Source organism: Mesocricetus auratus, unplaced genomic scaffold (genome assembly GCF_017639785.1).
Source record: "Mesocricetus auratus isolate SY011 unplaced genomic scaffold, BCM_Maur_2.0 Super-Scaffold_100015, whole genome shotgun sequence".
NCBI classification, from domain to species: domain Eukaryota; kingdom Metazoa; phylum Chordata; class Mammalia; order Rodentia; family Cricetidae; genus Mesocricetus; species Mesocricetus auratus.
In genome coordinates this window covers 31,776,357-31,796,201 of record NW_024429198.1, presented here as the reverse complement: position 1 = coordinate 31,796,201, position 19,845 = coordinate 31,776,357, and the positions used below count along the sequence as shown (strand labels likewise).

Genomic DNA, 19,845 nt, shown 5'->3' with positions numbered 1-19,845 from the left:
TCCTACTGAGATTGGAGATGACCCAGACTCTCAAATGGTTGTTTGAGATCTGCCATCCACCCTGGAGAAGATCTGTTTTCCAACAAAAGCCTGAGATGTCTATAAGTCTGGGAAGACGTTAGCCCTAAGGTTGATAGCAGGTCCTTTAGCTGACCTTCTTGAACCCCTAGATCAGAACAGTCATACAAGGGGCAGTCTAGCAATGCTACCATGGCAAAGGTACTCCATGGAGCTGGATTCAACAGGAGTAAGAGGAAAAAGCAGAAGGGCTGAGTTCATAGTACCAGGTGAGCCTTCCAGCAAGGAGACAGGCACAGAGCCGTGGGAGCGTCTGGTGTGTGAAGACACAAGTATGCTTACATGTGACAACATAGTCTTTAGATTATGGAGGAACTGAATAATCTTAAGTCCCTGAAGTAGAGGTAGGCAGGCCATGATCAGGTATGCAGTGGCCTGGTAAGGATGTAGATGTCAGGAATACTCACTTCCCAAGGTCACTTAGAAGAACCCTGAACACAGAGAATGTGATTCTGTGGTGACCGTTAGAGAGATAAGGTGTCTGGAGAAGACACCACCACACGGAAGGGTCCTTCCAGGTACGGTGGGAGCTCATGGCATGCAATGACGCTGTCTTTTGAGAGACACAGGAAGAGAGTATGGGGAGTAGAGTGGGCGCCATCCACAGTGTGGGTGATCCTGTGACCACAAAGAGAAAAAGTAAGAAATGCAACGCTATCTCTGTAAGGGACACCATGCACAGGTGACCAGGATGTGACAATGAACCTGGCAGTAGAAGTAGAGGCTCTCTGAGAGAGACTACAGGAGGCAGGCCATCAGGGGAAGGCATCAAGGAGCAAGGCCCACAATGGCGTCCATGATTTGGTGGCATGAAATCTGTACCCCTCAGGTCCCTAATCACAAAGCTTCAGGGATAGTGGCTCTGACTGGTTATCATTACAATGGACATTCTTGGAGCTGCGAGCTATCTGAGAAACCAGTGTGAGCTGTTTTTGAGGGAACTCTGGGCAGCTGACACCTATGACAGTCCTGTTGCTCCCTCTCTAGCCCCGCAGAAGGCTGAGCCATTCTTTGAAAGGTGGGCCAAGTCATCTTCTTGTGACCACCCTGGGAGAAATGGAAAGTTCACGCTGCCTGCCCCTTCTGAGGGAAGCGGAGCATGGAGGACCCTCCTGCTGGCCAGTATAGTCCCCTCATTCTCATTCCTAACCCTTCTCAGGCAGGTAAAAGGCCAGGAATGTGAGGCAGAGGCTCGTCTAACCTCTGTGGATCTCTCAAGGTCTTCTGAGTCCTAATCAGTTAAGGAGAAACGTTTCCCTTCCAGGAACCAGGCCATTCTCAAATGCCACGTCCGGTCTCACCTGCATTCCCAGCCAGCAGACTACTCTCAGGAAAGTCAGGGGACTGGAAATGATTCCACCATCTCTCCTTTAGTCACTCTCCGTACTGGAGAAGGTGGAAGGCCGGGAAGCCAACAGGGCTGCCAAATTGGGTCAATGCTACTTGGAGGCCAAGAGGGGGTGGGGGCCCCCACTTCCACTTCCTCGATGCATTTAGGGTTATAAGCTTTTAAATTGCCCTGGTGTAGCCAGAGGGTGGTGTGCCTGCAGCTGGGCTGAAATCACAAGCTGGGCTTTGGGTCCTTGAATCCCAGGCAGGAGAGCAAACAGGGACAAGTGCTTACAAGCCCTCCTGAGTGTCAGCATCCTTCCCACAGGCATGGTACTGTGGGAAGCCCTTGGTGAACCACAAAGCAGTGAACAGCTGTCCAAAGGCATTTGCTTCTTGCTATGTGATCAAGACTATGGTGGCTAATCCCTTCCAAGGTTCTGTCTAGGTAGGCCATAAGGGAAGCCCCACTGTCTCACAGGCTACATAGGGCCCAAAAGATATGAAATGAGTCTACCCCGAGGCCAAAGTAGAGGGGCCCATGCTTAGAGCAGGCTGGTCCTGTCCTCAAAAATCCCAAGTCCTCAAACAAACCATAAATGAATAAACAGGCCTTGTCCTTCTTTGCTGTATTTTGCTTGTTTGCTTGTCTGGCCTTTTGAATCACGATCTTGCTATGTATCCTAGGCTGGCCTCAAACTCAAAATCTTCTAGTTGCAGACTCCCATGTACTGGGATTCCAGATACATGTAGCTCTCTGTACTCTTTCTTTCCTGTATATGTTCTATCTCTTTCTCCTTTTCCTGCTGTATTTCATGTGTGTTTGTATATATGCAAGCATATTTCATGTATGTACCTGTGCGTGTGGAAGCCAGACGCCATCCTCATAAATTGTCCATCTTTTCATATAATAAAGAACCTCTTCACTGGACCCTGAGTCTCACCAATAAGACTAGGCTGGCTGGCTTGAGAGCCTGGGGGATCTGCCTGTCTGTGCCTCCTTAACACTAGGATTAGAAGTGCACACCCCCACACCTGGTTTTTTACCTGGGTGTTGGGAATAAAACTCAGGTCCCCCTACTTGCATAGCAAGCACCTTATCATCTGAACTGCCTCTCCAACCCCAACCCCAACTCTGTCTCTCTAAATGTGTAGTATCTGGGTATCCCTGTTGAAGTCCCTGGTGGTTAGGGGCCAGGTAAGTTCATTGACAAGCCCTGGTTAGTGCAGGACCCTGATCAGCATGGAGCACTGACAGAGCAAAGCTCCTGACTAGCTGCTCAGGTGTCTCTTCCATGCGTGATGCCATCTGTGGGCACCCAGGGTTGCCTGATGGCAAAAGGTTCTGCCTCAAGGTGAAGGTTTAGCATGTGCTCTGAGTTGGGACACATATTCTCATGCTTCAAAAATCTGCTCCAATAATCTCTTCAGACCAGCAAATCTCCTCTCTAGTCTTAGACTTTTCTACCCCCTCCCTTGATTGTCCACACCCTGTCATCACTACTGAAAGGAGTTTTATAGTTTATAGTTTTAAAGTATCTCAGTGGTTTTATAACCAGTGGTCATCACTGGCTAGCTGCCCAAGTGGTCAGAGGGCCTGCACTCTATGGATGACTTCAGGCTAGTGTGTGCCTTTGACTGCCTACTAGCAAAACCAAGATAACCACAGATTACTTGAGAACAGGACTGAGGTAGAAGACTAGCTTTCTATTCAAGCAATTTAAGGAGTCTCCTTCCCTCTTCGGACAAAGTCAGGGACTACAGTTGTGCTCAATGCTTCAGGCTTCAGGTACCCTTCCCTCCCAACCTCACTGATGTACAGTCATCTATGAAGCTTACAGATTCTATGCCTACAGCTTGAACTGGTCTGTAAGCCCCTTGTTATCTAGTAGGCCTAGAATCATAAGTCTAAGCTCTTTTCCAGTCTCCGTAGTTTCTGGAAAGCTGGACAGCATTGGGAAGATACCGGGAAGGGGAGGTATAGGAGGTAGAGGAAAGTCACTTTGTTGGTCCCTGCCAGGGGCTTATCAGGAGGAAAGTCCACTCAAGGCCACACCTGTCCTGGTATGACCTCAACATTGACATTAAAGAAACCCTATGATTTTGCTGGGGGTTTTAGTCTGAAGTATGGGTGTCTCAGTGGGACCTTGGGTCACACAGTGACAGCACAGTAACAGTGTGCCAATAGGACCCCACACACCAACAGCTCCAGTCCCGAGGAGCCAGACTTGAAGGTCTTCCTGTTCACTCTTCCCTGTCCTCTGCCCTTTCCCCCACTGGAGGCCAAGGCTCAGAGCCTCATGCACTCATCAGACTTGCTCTGGGCTGGGACATCGTATGCTCGTGCCTCAATGAGTTTAGGATGGGGTGAACATGTAGGGAGACAGCCACTCCTACTAATAAAGTTCACAGAATTACAAGGCTTGGACTTTGTGACATCTGATTATTCCTGCCGCTCAGACAGCCGCACAAACTTCCTGCTCCTGAATAAGGCAGAAAAGGCCCCTTCACAGCGTAACCCAGCTTCCTCGGGTCCAGGCCCTCTCGCTGCTTAGAGCACATCTCTTGCTTATATCCTCCTCCTTCTACAAACAGATTAAGACCTCAGTTTGTGTGGAGGGGCAAGAGGCTCTCAAGAGTTCAGCTAGAGGTTCTCAGCCCACAGGGAGAAATAAGATCATCAGTTCAGAAGGTGTAGAACAGACATTGCTGTGGGGGTCTTTAAAGAGCCATGGGACGTAGGGAAGGAGGGAGCTGCCGTAAGTTAGAGTTCTAGGTATTTCACAGACTAAACACTAGAATTACCGACATGAGGCTATTTTGCATGCCAGATAACTAAAACAGACCCCACTTTCTTAACAGCTTAAAGCCCATTCATATCAACACTGCTAGATGTCAGTCTGACAGCTGCAGCCCAGGGTTACTGACTATCGGGGGGTAAAGCTGAGGTTCAGCAGTAGACAACAGACCTCTGCTTTGATGATGGTGGAAACTAAGATAAAAAAAGATGGAGTGCTCACCCTGGAAAAGCTCCAGGTCAATGTCCTCATAGTTCAGGAGCATGATAACTTGATGTAGCACCAACCCAGGCAGTAGGACTTCCCACAGGTCCCAGATTCAGGTGTGTCCTCTAGAGGGTATGAGTTGTCAAAGTAAAAGGGGGAGAAAGGCCATCCTGGCAATCCACTGGCTATACACACATCTATTGCCATGCGGTGTACCTCGACAGAAGGAATGGAGTGTGGTCCCTGTCTGACAGTTTGTGAATGGCCAGCTGACAGCCACACCACCTTAAGGAGAGTAGTCCAATTTCCATAGATATATGGTGCCACTTCTGTGACATGCTAGGGCCCACATGAACCATCATCTATTTCTGGGCTTTTAGCTCCTTCCTGACCTACTTCCCCATCAGCCCAGCACTCATGGACCTGAAGCTCTGTTAGTCAATATGGGCCCTTATGTGAACCCAGAAAATAAAAAAACTATAAATAAGTAATTCTATAACTGAATTTTAAGGGTAGGAAAACTATGTGATTTCAGGAGGAAAAAAAAAAACCTCAGACTTGCATTCATGGTGATTGTCATTAAATAGAAAAGTAATATCATATACAGATGTGCGCAAAAAAAATATCTGGGCAGACATGCATCTGGCTTTACTGTAGGTTTAGGATACACTGTATTTACTTTTATTAACTTTCACTTTTTGCCTAAAGTTTCCAGTTTACATTGAATACAGAGGACATGGGAGAGAGAGAGAGAGAGAGAAAAAAGCTATTTTTTAAGTACGATATTTTTAACAACTATTTTAGCTGTGGGCCCTTCCAAGTAAGGAGTAGCTAGGACCAGGATTACACCACCAGGGGTCTGAACCAAGGAAAGGCTCAGAAATAAAACATGAAGTTTTCAAGACACTGGACATCAGGCACTGTGTAGCAAGATCTCTAAGATACGAGAAGCCAAGTATCACTGTATAACAGATAGCATTATAGCATGTGTAGAAAAAGTGTGCGACAGAGACAGCACAAAGGCCAGAAGAGAAGGAATGGAAAACTGTTTTAAGATCCTCAGCTCAATGTTGTCACTTGATGATAAACTGTGATTAATCGTAGATGTGCATCATAGAGTCTAATACAACAAAAGTAAAACCAAACCCCAAAGAACCATCGGAAGAAAGAAAACAAAATAAAAGATAACAAAGAGTGGATGCGACAAATAGAAAACAAAAAAAATACTTCTTTAAACTCTACCTTTCATAATCACACTAAGCACAAATGGTTTAAACACTACAAAAAAAGTGTCAAGTTGGAGGTGGGGACATCTAAGGCCCAATCATCTGCTTCTTACAAAAAGTAAATGGAAAACAAACAAGCAAAAAGCCACACAAGTTAAGATAAAATTAGTCTGGAGGGAAACCCACATTGTGTCGGTCCTAATCAAAGAAAATGAGAGTGGCTAAAGTCAAAGCTGGGAAGAATTCACGAGAACACAATTAGGATGAAGGGTCGTGGTGCACTTCCACAGTGGAATACAACTGGCCTGTGACCGGGGCTGAGGCTGTGTGGTGATCAGAGCTGAATCTCAGAACAGTGGAATACAACTGGCCTGTGATCGGGGCTGAGGCTGTGTGGTGATCAGAGCTGAATCTCAGAACAGGTCTTCTTAGTGAAGGCCGAAAGACCAAAATTTAACAGTTACAGTGCATAATCACATTTCTGTAAGAGTTACAGAAGATGAGAACTTGTTGTCAGTGACAGGGTGAGCCAGTTTGGCTGTGCTGAGATGGGCCATGAACAGGGAGGGAACTCGAAGGCACACAGCCCTGCGGGTGATGAAGACATCTCTTATCTTGTTTATGGTGGTATTTTCTCCAGTGGAGACACATGTCAGAACATGGAATTGATGCTTTATATGCTTGATTGTATGTCAATTGCCCCTCAGTAAAGCTGTTAAATAAAAAGTGCGTGAGTGAGGAACTTTATATTAGTTCTTACATTAAAAGAAAATGACCTCCACAATCCAGTGCTATGCAGATCTCAGTGACCCTTGCCAGAATAAATCTCCACTCATTCCTGTCCTAGTACAAGGTCCAAACCTTTACATCTCTCCTCCTAAGCTATGTGTGCAGGAGGAAAAGAACCCATTAGGGAAAGAGGAGCCCGGGCTCTGGTAGGAAAACATAGTGTAACCTCAGCAAAGCTGCTGATGGCAGTTAGTAAGTAAGTGTCACGTGGGAGGTGCATGCTGCCCCCTGAGCGCCTCCCCCCTCCCCAATTCCTGTTCGTTCTGCACATGGCTAAGCTGAGGAAGCTGTGCTGACACACCGAAAGAGGAACTGGAAATCAGGCAAAAGGGGTGTCCAGCCTTGTTCTGCTCTTCCTAGAAACCCTCCTCTCATTTTGAGTTTTGTGTGCAGACCAGAAAGTGCTGTTTCCACCTCCCGGGGCATCTCCCAGGTTGTCAACTATTGCTTCACTCAGATTGTAGAACATTTTTACAACAGGGGAAATAAACGAATATTGCCTTTCACCAAATCACAGGGCACCTTATTTATTTAGGGTGTACCTACTTCCCAGAGAAATTTCAAGCAAGTTATAAAACCAACCTCAACATAGAACAAGGTAACTAAAAATAGAAAAGACACTCAGCAGCCAGCCTCTTCTGGGGTGCCTGGGAGGTTACGGAAGACAAACACTGGAGTGGGCTCTAGATGACGTGTGGCCACCTCACTGGGTGACCTTGCACTTCAGTGAGGCTCTGCTTCCGCGTGCACAGCCAGGGACAATGCTGCCTCCACACATTGCTATCTCCTGAATAATCAGCACAGCAATTCCAGTCAGCACGGGGCGGCTATGGCAACTGGGCAATCTGCCTTGGGGAACCATATCTTAACGTGCAGCAGCCGGGGAAGCTGGTGACTTAACCCTACAGACCGAGAACCCTAGGGAACTGCCTCTCCACTTAAGGAGGAAAAGCTGATAGTGCCCCTGGAAGAACCTGCATTCACTGGTTGTTTGGAGAACAGAAGCGAGATCTTCTGCTCGGATTCCCAGCCATGCTGCAAGCAGTTCTGACTCTGGGGATCCCGCACCTGACCCTTAGGTGTGAATCCCTAAAGCTCCCACCAAACATCTGCTCACCACCAATGAGAGGGGCTCTTTGTACACACAGAAACATAACCAGTGTCCACTGTATTACCAATCCATATAAGGCAATTACGTGTGGGAAAGGCCAAGTTCAACTGGGCACGGCTCCTGGTTGTGTCCATGCAGGACCCATGGGGGAAGGGAAGTAAAAAATCTTGCTTGTGGCTGCAATTGCTCCTGTCTCAAACAAACGGTATGGTCAATATGGTGGCACATTCCTATAATTCCAGCATCTAGGAGTCAGAGGAAGGAGGATTTCCATAAGTTTGAGGTCAGCCTGGTCTATACAGTGAGTGTGAGGCCAGTCGGGGCTACGTTGCAAGACTGTGTCTGAAAAAAGCCAAAGTTCAGGAGCTGGGGAGATGGCTCATTCAGTAAACCCCTTGTCTTGGGAGGCATGAGAACTTCAGTACAGATCCTCAGCACCCATGGGAAAACTGGTTGTACTAGCATGAGTCTGTAATCCCAGTATTCAGGAGTCCAAGTATAGACAGGCTTGGAGCTCACTGACCAGCTAGTCTAGCCAGTCAGTGATCTCCAGGTTCATTGAGAGTTCTTGCTCAAAAATTAAGATAGACAGACATAAAGGGAGATATCCAATATAACCACATAGCCTGTGGCTTCCACACATGTTCATGTACACACACACACACACACACACACACACACACACACACACACACACACACCAGCACATACACACACTCACAGGCATAAAGGGATAGCCAAACATCAAGAACAAAACTCAAAATAACAACAAAATCCTTTATGGTGTGAAGGTGAAAACAGCTTCAGGATACATAGTGAGAAACAGCTGCAGGTTAAAGAGAGCCAGTCACCTGCAGGCTGGGTCTGGGCCCCTGGAGACATTTCTGTGGTGGGGCAGCCTTCTCTCTGCAGGGTTTCTGGGCCACCAGAAGATGAGGGTCCAGCCTGGATGGTAGGAATGGGGAAGGAATGCGTACGAGATTGAACTTCACGCCAGTGTGAACACAGGCTTGAGGCCTGCCGCACTCTGCAGTGGAACCGTGGCCAAGTCTGAGTGTCCTAACTTGCCCTGGGCTGAGGCTTGAACCACTGGAGTCTTGGACAGGCCGGTGCTTGCTAGTCTTGGAGGAACAGGAACCACAGAGGAGCTACAGGCTGTGGATGCTAAGCCATGAGCCATCCCGCTGTTCCACTACCTCTGCCACCAGCCTAGAAACCTGCCAGTGCTACAAAAATCTCCAACCTTAGAGTCATGTTGAAAAGTGGCACAAGGCCCCAGATAGAGACAGAAGAGTGCCAGGTAAGTAAGCCTCCACCTCAGCATGGCACCTAGAAGCACGTCCTCTCTGAGCTCTGACAGAGAAGCCAGGCAGAATGCTGTATGCAGGACATGGCGCAGCCAGGAAGCTGCCTCGGCGTCTGCAGCTACATCCATGGGGTGAGTGGGGTCAGAGGCTACAGACACTGAAGCTCTGAGAAGTCCTGGCTCCTCGTATCCTACTGTTTTCTCAAGCCCACAGCATGGGGAGGTGAGGCTGAGGAGAAGGCCGCAGGCTCTCATCCTTAACCCGCCTCACCCTTCCCAAGGGTGATTTTCTTTTCAGCTGTGGCTTCTGACTTCTAATCATAATTTCTGATAAAAATCAAATAGAGGGGGGAAAAACGACATGAGTAATATGATCCCAAGACAAATTAAAAAAAAAAGTGATCAGTAGAACAGAGTCCCCCTGAGCTCACTGCTGGTGGCCCTGAAGAGGTGACTGCCTGCCCCCTGCTGGCTGTGGCATAGTAGAGGCCCTTGGAAGGAGAGCCATTGGTGGCCCACATGCGCACACAGGCGATGTGATGGACAGTCTTGCTGAGAATATGGCAAGCTTTGTTGTGTATGTCGAGGCAAGTCTCTACCCCAGATCCAGCACTTCCAGACTCCACCATGAACAAACCCAGCCCTGCATAGACCTAGCCTTGCCCAGACTCTGGGCATGACTAGACACCACCCTTTGCATGTATCAATCAAGCGAATACTTAACAAAGATCTTCTCCCATGATTTTTTTTTTTACTGTACAGAGACTTTTTAGTGTAGATGCAGTCCCATCTTCAATTCCTGCTTCAATTCTACTGCCCTATATAAAAAACACTTCCCTGTTTTCCTCTAGCAATTAGTTTCTCATATTCTCCTCCCCCCGCCTTCCTCCTCCTCTTCTTATGCTGATGCTGCTCCTGCTCCCCCCTCTTCTCTCAGGGTTAGGGACAGAATACAGGACTTAGCATAGGTTAGACAGGAGGTTTTCCAGATATAGCCTGTCCTGAGTTTCAGATCTTATACTTTGGTATTTGATTCTGTATGTATGTATGCAGGCATGTAGGTATGTATGTATGTATGCATGTATATTTGGGCAAGATGAAAGATGGTGATCAAATTCCAATCTTCTACATATGAATACCCAGTTTCCCAGTATCACTTGTTGAAGATCCTGTTTTACCAATGTATATTTCAGGTGCCCTTGTTGAGATTCAGTTGGCTATAGCTTGGTGGGTTTATTCCCAGACTCCCTGTTCTGCTCCATTCATCTTCATGTCTATTTCCATGTGATACCACACTGTTTTTGTTACTCTTTCTCTGTTATGTAGCTTAAGACCAAGGATTGTGATGTCTCCAGCATGGCTGTTCTTACTCAGGATTGATCTTTGGGGGCTATTCTGATTCTGAGTGTCTTTATAAATGTTAAAATCAGTTTTCTAGTTTATGAAGAATGTCATTGGTGTTTTGATGGGAGAGTATGTTGATTATGCAAATTTCTTGGCAGTGTATACAGGAATAGCGTTGCTGCTAACTCACTAAACATGGGAGGCCTTTCCACTTTTTTGCTTCTTTATTTTCTTTCATCGGAATTCTTTAATTACCATTGTAGAGGTCCTTCAAATCCTTGGTTAAATTTATTCTTGGTTTTATTTTAATTATTTTTATGGTTATAGTAAATGTGATTGATGTTATGACCTTTTTTCTCAGCAAGTTTGTTATTGACATATAAAAAACATACTGGTGAGGGTGTGGGGATTGAACTCTCACACAAGGGTGCCGGGAACGTAAACTAGTACGGAGGACATTATGAAGGCCCCCAAAACACAGGAGCTATCGTGTGATTCTGCTATCTGCCTACATATCCAAAGGAAGTTAAATCATCACACTAGAGAGACACCTGCACACCTGCATTTGTTGTACTATTCTCAAGGGCTAAGACGTGGAGTCTGCCTGGGAAGGTGTCCATCGATAGAAAAATAGACAAATGAAGTGTCATATATAATGGAATATTATTAAGACATAATAATATTGACATTTTCAGCAAAATACATAAAGCCGCAAGACATGTTAACAGAGAGGTGTGGGGACACCAGACCTTGAGCAGAAACCCACTTCCCCTTCGGCCTGGGAGCAGGCATCTATGTAATGTTTACTGAAAACAATTCAGTGCTTTAGGGCTCAGATAGGGCTTGCTCACTGAAATACCATGCCTTTCACACCCCCTACGGCTAGATGCCTCTTCCTGTTTCCCTGTGGTGTCTCCCCGATTCTGGGGCCAGAGATTAGACCACCAGCCAGGAGGAAAGAATGGTATGTAAATGGATGGCAAAAGTCCTTAAAAAGGGAAGCTCCTTTTTCTTGGGGAGACTTCTCCTGAGAGCTCTCCTAAGCGGACTGGGGTCTCCTCCTAAGCTGACTTGGGAAGCATAAAGTTTTCTTAAAGCAACCGACCGGTCTCTGTGTCATCTATCCCGACCACCTCGCTATATTCTCGGATGCAGGCCGCACAGCAGGTGCGACAGAGAGGAGCCAGACACATGTGCACCTATTCTTGCTTATGTGGAGCCTTAAAATGTCAATCTGGATGTTGGAGTGTTTACTAGAGGTTGGAGCAAAGGAGGGAGAATGAACGGAGGCTGGATTTGATCAGTGCACACTGTGTACATGTGTGGAAATATCACACAGAATGCCACAAATGAGTATACTTAATACATGTCAATGAAAACAAAACAATTGAAGGGGACTGTGTAGTCAGGAGGAGTTGCTTCCTGTTCTCAGGAACTCTGAGGACCTCAGGTAAAGATTGGTGAGCAAGAGCCTTCAGAGGAGTTCTCATCCTTGAAACCCAGTTCTTCCTCCCTAGCTGGGGACTTGAGGATCAGGCCTGAGACCCTCCGTAAAATGATGGTTTCTGCAGCCTCTCTGATATTGTAGACTGTCCCCAAATGTTGGTATTCAGTTGGATTAAAGGGAATGATGAGGAAGAGAAAAATAGTATGGTTGCATCTAGGCTCAAGGGCAGAGTTCTCTCCCTGAGGAGCCAGAGTTCAGGAGGCCAAATGCTGAAAGGTAGGAAGAAGAGTCAAATCCCTGGAAGCACAGGCATCCCTGGTAGGTAAACATGCTCTTCCCTCACTTCCTCCAGGAAGACTACTTCACAGGCTGTATAAGACATCCTACAGCACACCTGTGCTCTGGGCTGACAGGGAGTGAGTGTGCCTGCAGCCTCTCCCATAGTCACCTCCCGTATTGGGTGGTCCTGTGCCGAGCACAGTTCTTTATACACACACAAGCCCCCGGAGCACCCTTGAGGCTGCTGTCAGCAATATTATAGGCAGGAGACCCGGCTCTCTGATCCTTTGTGACCCTGTACTTCCTCCAATATGGCAGCATGCTGGGAGGTCCTGGGTTCCTGACACACTTGGAGAGAAACAAGGTCTTCCAAGGGCATCACTCCACATACTTTAAAATGACCAACTAGCTTATCATTAACGGAACAAACATATGCAGACTTGTTAAAACAACAGCTTAGTAAGAACTGTGGGCTTCGGGGGAGGTAGGTTAGTGGAAAAGTACCACTGCACCATGCAAAGTCACAAAGGAAAAGCCTTACAGCAGATTAGTTTCACGTTTTAATACATTTAAATTAAACCAGAAGAAGCTGAGCACAGCTCAGAAAACTGAGCAGAGATTCATATGTAGGAAACAAAGTTCTGTAAGGACACGCTACGATCTCCTGCTACACTTGATCCAGTGCTGGGTAGCTCTTCTCAAACTTCACCCTCCAGCCCAACTGCCTCCAGGTTCCTTGCTGTGACTTCTCTGAATGTGTACCTATTCTTGTGGACAACAGCTGTAGATGAAATAAACTATTCTCTCTGAATTACTTTGATCATAGTGTCTATTATGTACATACAGGTACATATATGAATACATGAGTGTGGAGGAGGCCAGAGGTCAGAGGCCAGCCACCTGTTTTGGGATAGCGTCTCTCACTGGGGATTATAGCTTTCTGATTAGGGGAGGCTAGTTGACTAATGAGCCACCATTCAGCACTGGTGTTACAAGAGCACATTAACTTTTTCTCCTTTTTTTTTTTTCTTTTGGTTTTTCAAGACAGGCTTTCTCTGTAGCTTTAGAGGCTGTCCTGGAACTTGCTCCGTAGACCAGGCTGGCATTGAACTGACAGAGATCTGCCTGTCTCTGCCTCCTGAGTGCTGAGATCAAAGGTGTGCACCACCACTGCCTGGCTAGCACATTAACTTTTTAATGTGGGCTTTGTGGATCAGATTCAGGTCTTCATGATTGCCCAGTAAGTGCTCTGCTCATTGAATAATAATACAAACTAAAACATAAACAACTTCTGAAAAGGAACTCTGCTGACTTTGGATCCTGTTCCTGATCTAATGCCCTGCCACCACATAAGGGAGATGAAGAAGTTTCTGGGGAGCCAGTGCAGATCCATTGTAGACACAATAAGGCCTTTTTGGTCATAAGACAATACAGATGCAAGGTCCGCAGGAAATGAGATTGGGTAGTCTTATTGCAACAGAAGCAACATCAATGTGAACAGGACTGACTGGGATTGCGGGCAGGGAGCATGTCCTGTGATGAAAGACATTGGGAGACGGATGATACGTGGCCAGGTGGCATCAATAATTCTTTGCAAGTTAGGTAAAATCAGTCAGTTTTCACAACTGAAACTTGTAGAAACTTTGCTAGTCACAACTTGACTAGCAAAACTTTAAAGATGTGCAACACACGCTCAGTTGGATAGACAGAAGTAAAGCAATCCATTTCAGCCCTATAACTTCCCCCTAGAAAGGAGGACATGGCTGAGGGCTGGGTGATGCTAAGGCTTGCTCCTTCTCCCCATCTACTCCTTAGAATGCAGGAGCCTTCTTGCTGGAGATGAGATAGGAAGGACAACTGACCATATGCAAGGGACACGACCCTCTGTGCAGTTTGTACACAGATGGACAGCAGCCGGGCACAGGGCCCTTACCCAACTGTGGATAAGGGATTGCTGTACAGCATCTGTATGTACTCAGGGGCTACGCAACCCAGTGTAACAAGAACACATTTCACTTCAGTGTCCCCTCAAAAAATATCTAACAGGCTTCAAAGTGCAGCCCCCACTTTTTTTCCTGACCAGCTGAGAGATTGTGTGGACTGAGTGCCCAGAGGGCGTCTGGATCTCTGTGAAACCTTGAGAAAAATCACTGAGTGACAAGGGCCAATAGGTGCATATCAGGGCTTTGGAGATCCATCCCTGTATGGGAAGAGTAAGGCTACTAGACTATTCATGATACCTAGTAAGAAGAACATGAAAATAGAAAAAAGCTCTGTTAATGAACATAGAACAAAAACCTCAAGCCAGTGTAGGCTGCTTACCTAGGGCAGAGAAAAGAGCCACCAAGGTCCATGAAGTGGTGAGGAAGGGAGCCCGTACAGAGATCCACTGTAGACTGACCACTGAGTACCCACTGTTGTTCCAATGATGGAGAAGCTCTGGACCCAGGCCTGGGCCAGAAAGTGCCTGGGGGTAAACACTACCCACCAGCCAGGCCAGCAGAACAAGGACGCACAGAATGTCTGACTCCCATGTCCACATGTTGGGGAGTATGCTCCACAAGGTTGAGTTTCTACCCGAGCTTCTCCACAGGCAATCCTGATCTGGAAAGGTGCGTGCCCAGCTGCTCTATAGCTATCAGAGGGACAGCCGGCTCCCCCTCCTCTGCCTAGGCCCTCCCCTTTACTGACCACAGGCCCAGTCTTGTTCTAGGCAGCCCATGTCTCCTGCCGTCTCAAGACATCTCCCTACAAAGCAGCAGGCCACTTCCTCCAGGCAGGAGTTCAAAGCCTTTGCCCACTTCCCCGTCCTGGGAGATAAAAGGCCACCTGTCTGCAGAGATTAGTTACTGCTGTCACATAAAATAACAGTAGATGAAGAAGCAGGGTTTAATTGGCTCTTTATCAAGGGTTTTGGCCCCTGATAGGAGCACCACATGAGACAAGAGAAACTTCAGATAACACCCAATCCATGCCAACATCCACGTGCAGCCTCAGGTTTCTGAGACGCCCCTAGGGCATTTGCTCTTTCCAAACACTCCTCATCCTGTTTGGAACCCTCCATTCAAGTGGTTCCTGGTGCCACTGACTCTCCAACTTACTAACAGGTCAGGTAGCCTTACTGCAGCGTAAGCTCTCTGCCCCCATGGTCCCTAGAGGTATACCCTGCACAGTCAAGCCAGAGCATACCAGAAGAGGGGACAGAAACAGCACATAACCCGTTGCGTGGTCCATGAGAGATGGAAGGATGGTCACCCACATAGTCTGATGAGATGGGACCTTTGCTGAGGACAGCTGGCATCTTACTATCAGAGAAGTCTAATTCACAAGAGAGACGATGACTCATACTGAAATTGGAGAAACCCATGTTAGACCCAAAATGAATCAGAGTATGTGGAAATAAATTCTAGATGTAAATAACCATGTGTTGTGTGAGTATGCATGAATCTGAGTGTGCACATGAATGTGCTCCCATTTCTGGCCCGGGAGGGGCAGGAAGTAAAATGCCAGGTGCAGCAATCCACATCCAGTAATCATATCATGTTTTCTGAGATCATTCTCTACTAGGAGCATACTGGGCTGGGCTTGGTGGCACACACCTTTAATCTCAGCTCTTGGGAAGCAAAGGCAGGCGATCTCTGAATTCGAGGCCAGCCTGGTCTACAGAGTGAATTCTAGGACAACCAGAGCTACATGGAGAAACCCTGTCTAGAAAACAAAACAAAAAACAAACAAACAAAGAAGAGAAGGAGGAGGAACTGGAATCTCCGGAAAAGGTGAACTCCAGCCTAACATAGAAAGTTTGAGATGAGACAGAGTATCTCACTCCAAAGAGACAGGAAGCACTCAAAGGAGAGCAGCCTGTGAAAGAGGTGTAATGCCTCCCTACACCTCCACTGCCAAATAAAGTTCCATTTATCAAAGTGGATCATAATAGTCCTGCAACTTTTACCCGAGCAGCGAATTTCAGAGGAAAGAAGGTATTCGCATAGTCTTAGAGAACCTCCCACAACAGGCTTATGAACTCAACAAAATACCACCTTCATCCAGAGGATCCGTGACCGTGACCAATAGGATGTTGCCGGCGACATCAAGGGAGATGAGCACCAGTGCTGCTACGGAGACCTGACCTGAGGCCAGTCTCCAGGAGACATCATGACAAAATGGAGAGTGATCTTGCCCAGACACACTGAAGCCTGCGAGGGCGCAAAGGACAGCTACAGGCACTGCGTGGTTTTTCAGCAGGCTCTTTGTCAGGAACACAGGGAAGGACATTCTAGATTCTAAGCTCATGTCCAGACCTAGAGAGAAACGGGAAGGAAGGCCCCGAGCAACCTCTGGAATAGTCAGAAGGAATAGTTCCACCCTGTCTGCCTAGCATTCCTTACAAAGTAAAGTTTTTAAAACACATTATTTTTTAAAACCTTGCAGAGACGAGGGATAGGCCCTAAATTCCATCTTCAGTACTAAAAAAATCATCTTACAGATAAATGTTTGCATAGAAAAATACATACTTTCACTTCTGTTTCTGGTAATGTTAGAGAAAGCAGTATTAGATTTCTGTTAATGACTGGAACAAGCCATTTAAATCGTAAACTTAGATGAACTAAGTATAGCAAGTCAGGGACCTCCACAGAAGGAAAGGGTCTCCAGAGTTAGGGAAAGAGAACTTTTGGTGCACATGGTGCACAGGGAACTCTACTTTTGAAAACAAAAAATAGAGTCCAGTGATGTAGGTAAAACCGGGCCCAAGCAATAATTAAAGGGCAAAGGCCAATGAGTTCCTCAGTGGTAACTAACATCAGCGTGCATTCAAGAACTTTGGAGAAGCCCACTGGGTACACTCAGAGACTCACTTTGACTGCACTGTGGTCAGACCCTCCAGACAATGTCAGACATTTAATAGGACAGTACAGAAAGACCAGGGGTACATTTATTCTGATAAACATGACAACTTGCAAAATAAATAATTTTAATACTGCAATTTATCAAAATTGACATTGACAGAACAGACAGATTTAAAAATCCTGGATTTACTAAAATCTTGATTTGCTGTCAATCTTTCCACAAGCAAATCCAGAGTACGATGGTATTAATGATGAGTTCTGTCAAGTTGGTGAAGACACAATAGCAGCACTTAATAAATATTCCAAACTGTCTGGGAGAGAGATATTTCCAGCATGATTTGTGAGGCAGCTGTACTCTGATATCAAGAATTGTTTGTACTCTAATATCAAGAATCAGCAAAAAACTTTATGAAAAAGTTTCAGATCAACATCCAGCAAGAAACAGACACAAAACATTTGCCAGCAAAGCACCTGTAAGCAAAAGTAGAGGTTCTTAAGGAATCCAAGATTATGTTGCCATTTTACAATCAAATCAGTGTATTTTACTATATTAAAATGGGAAAATGTGCAATCTCAGTGGAGAAAAAAGAACATTTAATGAAATTCAAAATTTATACCAAGTGAGGGTTGGTAAGATGGCTCAAACTCCAGTTTGATCCTGGGAGCCCACAGTAGAAGGAGAGAGCCAAAAGTTGTCCATTGACCTTCACACAAACATACATGCACACAGATGCACACAAAATAAACGTAATTTTTAAAAAGTATGCAAGACAAAAATCTCTCGGCAACAAAAGGCATCGGTGTAAGACATCTAGCTGATATTGCACTGTTCACAATTCAGTGTTTCACCTGCAATGGGAACATAGCAAGGGAATCCACCTGAGTCATTTTACTCCACTTGTGGAAGGTCCTAGTGCCTTAAAGAAAGAAAGGCATAAAAAGAACACATTTTAGCAGTAAAAAGTGAAATTATTTCGATGGGCGGTGGTGGTGCATGCCTTTAATCCCAGCACTCAGGAGGCAGAGGCGGGCAGATCTCTGTGAGTTTGAGACCAGCCTAGTCTACAAGAGCTAGTTCCAGGACAGCCTCCAAAGCTATAGAGAAACCCTGTCTCGAAAAACCAAAAAAAAAAGGGGAAATTATTTCTATTTATTAGTATCGTTATTTATGTGAGAAACTTCAAAAGTTCTTCAAAACAGGAGCTTGAACTAATGTGGATTTAGTAGTATCTTAGAACGTACACAAGTTTTTTTCTATACGCTAGCAACAAATTTCAAATTATTCAGTCTACAAGGAGCATCACAACTATAAAATACTTTGACCTAATTTAATGAAAGATGTTTTGTATACCTGATTGGTTGAACGAGCATCTTTCAGGAACTGGAACTTTCACTAGTATTAAGATGTAACTTCTACCCAGACTTGTCTCTGGGTTCAGAATTACACTAAAAGTATCCCATGAGGTCTGAGATTGATCCAAGATGAGAGTAGGCTAGAGAGGAGGAAGGTAGACTTGGAGTAGGAATTGGAGGGAGCTTGATTAAAAAACAAACAAACAGTCCTTTAATCTCCCTAAGTGACAGTACTGAACGACGAGCAACGTTCTCCCTGCCAGTGGCTCCTAGAGGAACCCACCAGATGTTGTGAAATGAACAGAGGAACCCACCAGATGCTGTGAAATGAACAGAGGAACCCACCAGATGCTGTGAAATGAACAGAAAGCACAGAACGCATGACCAGGCCAGAGCCACACAGCCCAGGAGAGGAGACTCTGCGGTTTGGCTGATAATTTTTATTCTTGCTTCATACATTTGAGTGTCAGTTTTTCCTATAAGCATTGTGTTTGCTGGAGTGCTAAAGCAGGCTTAAGGAGTCCAGTAGGAACCAGTTAAGGGAGTGCCTTTATGAATTCTGAGTTGAGAAAACCCTGATGATCCCAGCCTGTGCCCTACCTGAAAGCACAGCTTCTCATCTGTGGATCATAATGTCATATGAAGACAGATAACTGAATATGGGGACTGCAAACTAAATCGGCAATAGTAAAAGGTTGCAGAAACACAATTCTTACAACTTATTCAAAATCAAACATATTCTGTACGTGGGGTGTGTTTGCCAGTGCTGACCCGTGTTGCACTGCCCAACCTCACTGCAGCCTTGATTCTGGAAAAAAAATGTGTATTTTGCACTGTGCAAGCCATCATATCACACAACACTAAGAAATGCTGCCTATTAATATCTTGACTAAGATTGAAGATTACTGTATGTTATGAGTTGCTACATTTTTGCCATGCATATAGAGATTTCTACTCTTCAAGAAATAATTGTTTAATTATAGAAAACACTTTTAGCATTTTGACTGGGCCCTCCTACATCAATCAGCAATTAAGAAAATACCCCACAAATATGCCCACAGGCCAATACGATGGATGCAATTCCTCAACTGAGACTCCCTCTTCACAGGTGTGTCTAGTTTGTGTCAGGACAACAAGACTTAATTCTGACGAACACATTGCTTTATGTCCTGTACTGTCAAGTATTTAGCAAGATTTAATTATTCATTTAAAAATAAAAATCACATCTCATTAGTGTATGATTTTTTAACAGGTGCTTAATTATGTATACTATGCTAGACTTTGTTGACTCCCCGATGAAGGTCTTTCCCCCAGTGAGGAGTGGGTGGGAGGTGGGAAGGGGGAGAGGTAAGTAGGAGGGGAAGAAGTAGGGGAGGGAGAGGGAACTGGGGTTGGTATGTAAAATGAAAAATAAATTTTAAATAAAATAAAAATTATATATACTAAAGAATTGTTTTTAAATGAGATTTTTTATGTTTTATCATCATAAAATATTCAATTTACACAACACACACAAACATGTATCCAGGTTTGTGTGAAATTTTTGTGTGAAGAGTCACAAGTTTACAACATTTAAGAAACCCTGTCCTTGGGATGGGAAATAGCTCAATGGGTAAAGTACCTCTTGTGTAAACATGAGGACCTGAGTTTGGGTCCCAGCACCTATATTAAAGCTGAATACAGTAGTGCATAGCTGTATCCCAGTGCTGAGGGTCTCCTGTGATCAGATAT

The 19,845-nt window shown here is 45.6% G+C and overlaps 1 protein-coding gene across 1 annotated transcript in view; it reads right to left on the bottom strand.

The window, feature by feature from the left end:
• Slc9a3 (solute carrier family 9 member A3) overlaps nucleotides 1-14,635 on the bottom strand; it is a 75,379-nt gene extending 60,744 nt beyond the window's left edge. Inside the window, exon 1 of the mRNA XM_040757745.1 lies at nucleotides 14,237-14,635. Within this exon, the coding sequence (XP_040613679.1) occupies nucleotides 14,237-14,456 (220 nt within the window). The 5' untranslated portion in view covers nucleotides 14,457-14,635. The remainder of the gene's footprint in view (nucleotides 1-14,236) is intronic.
• Nucleotides 14,636-19,845: the final 5,210 nt, after the last annotated feature.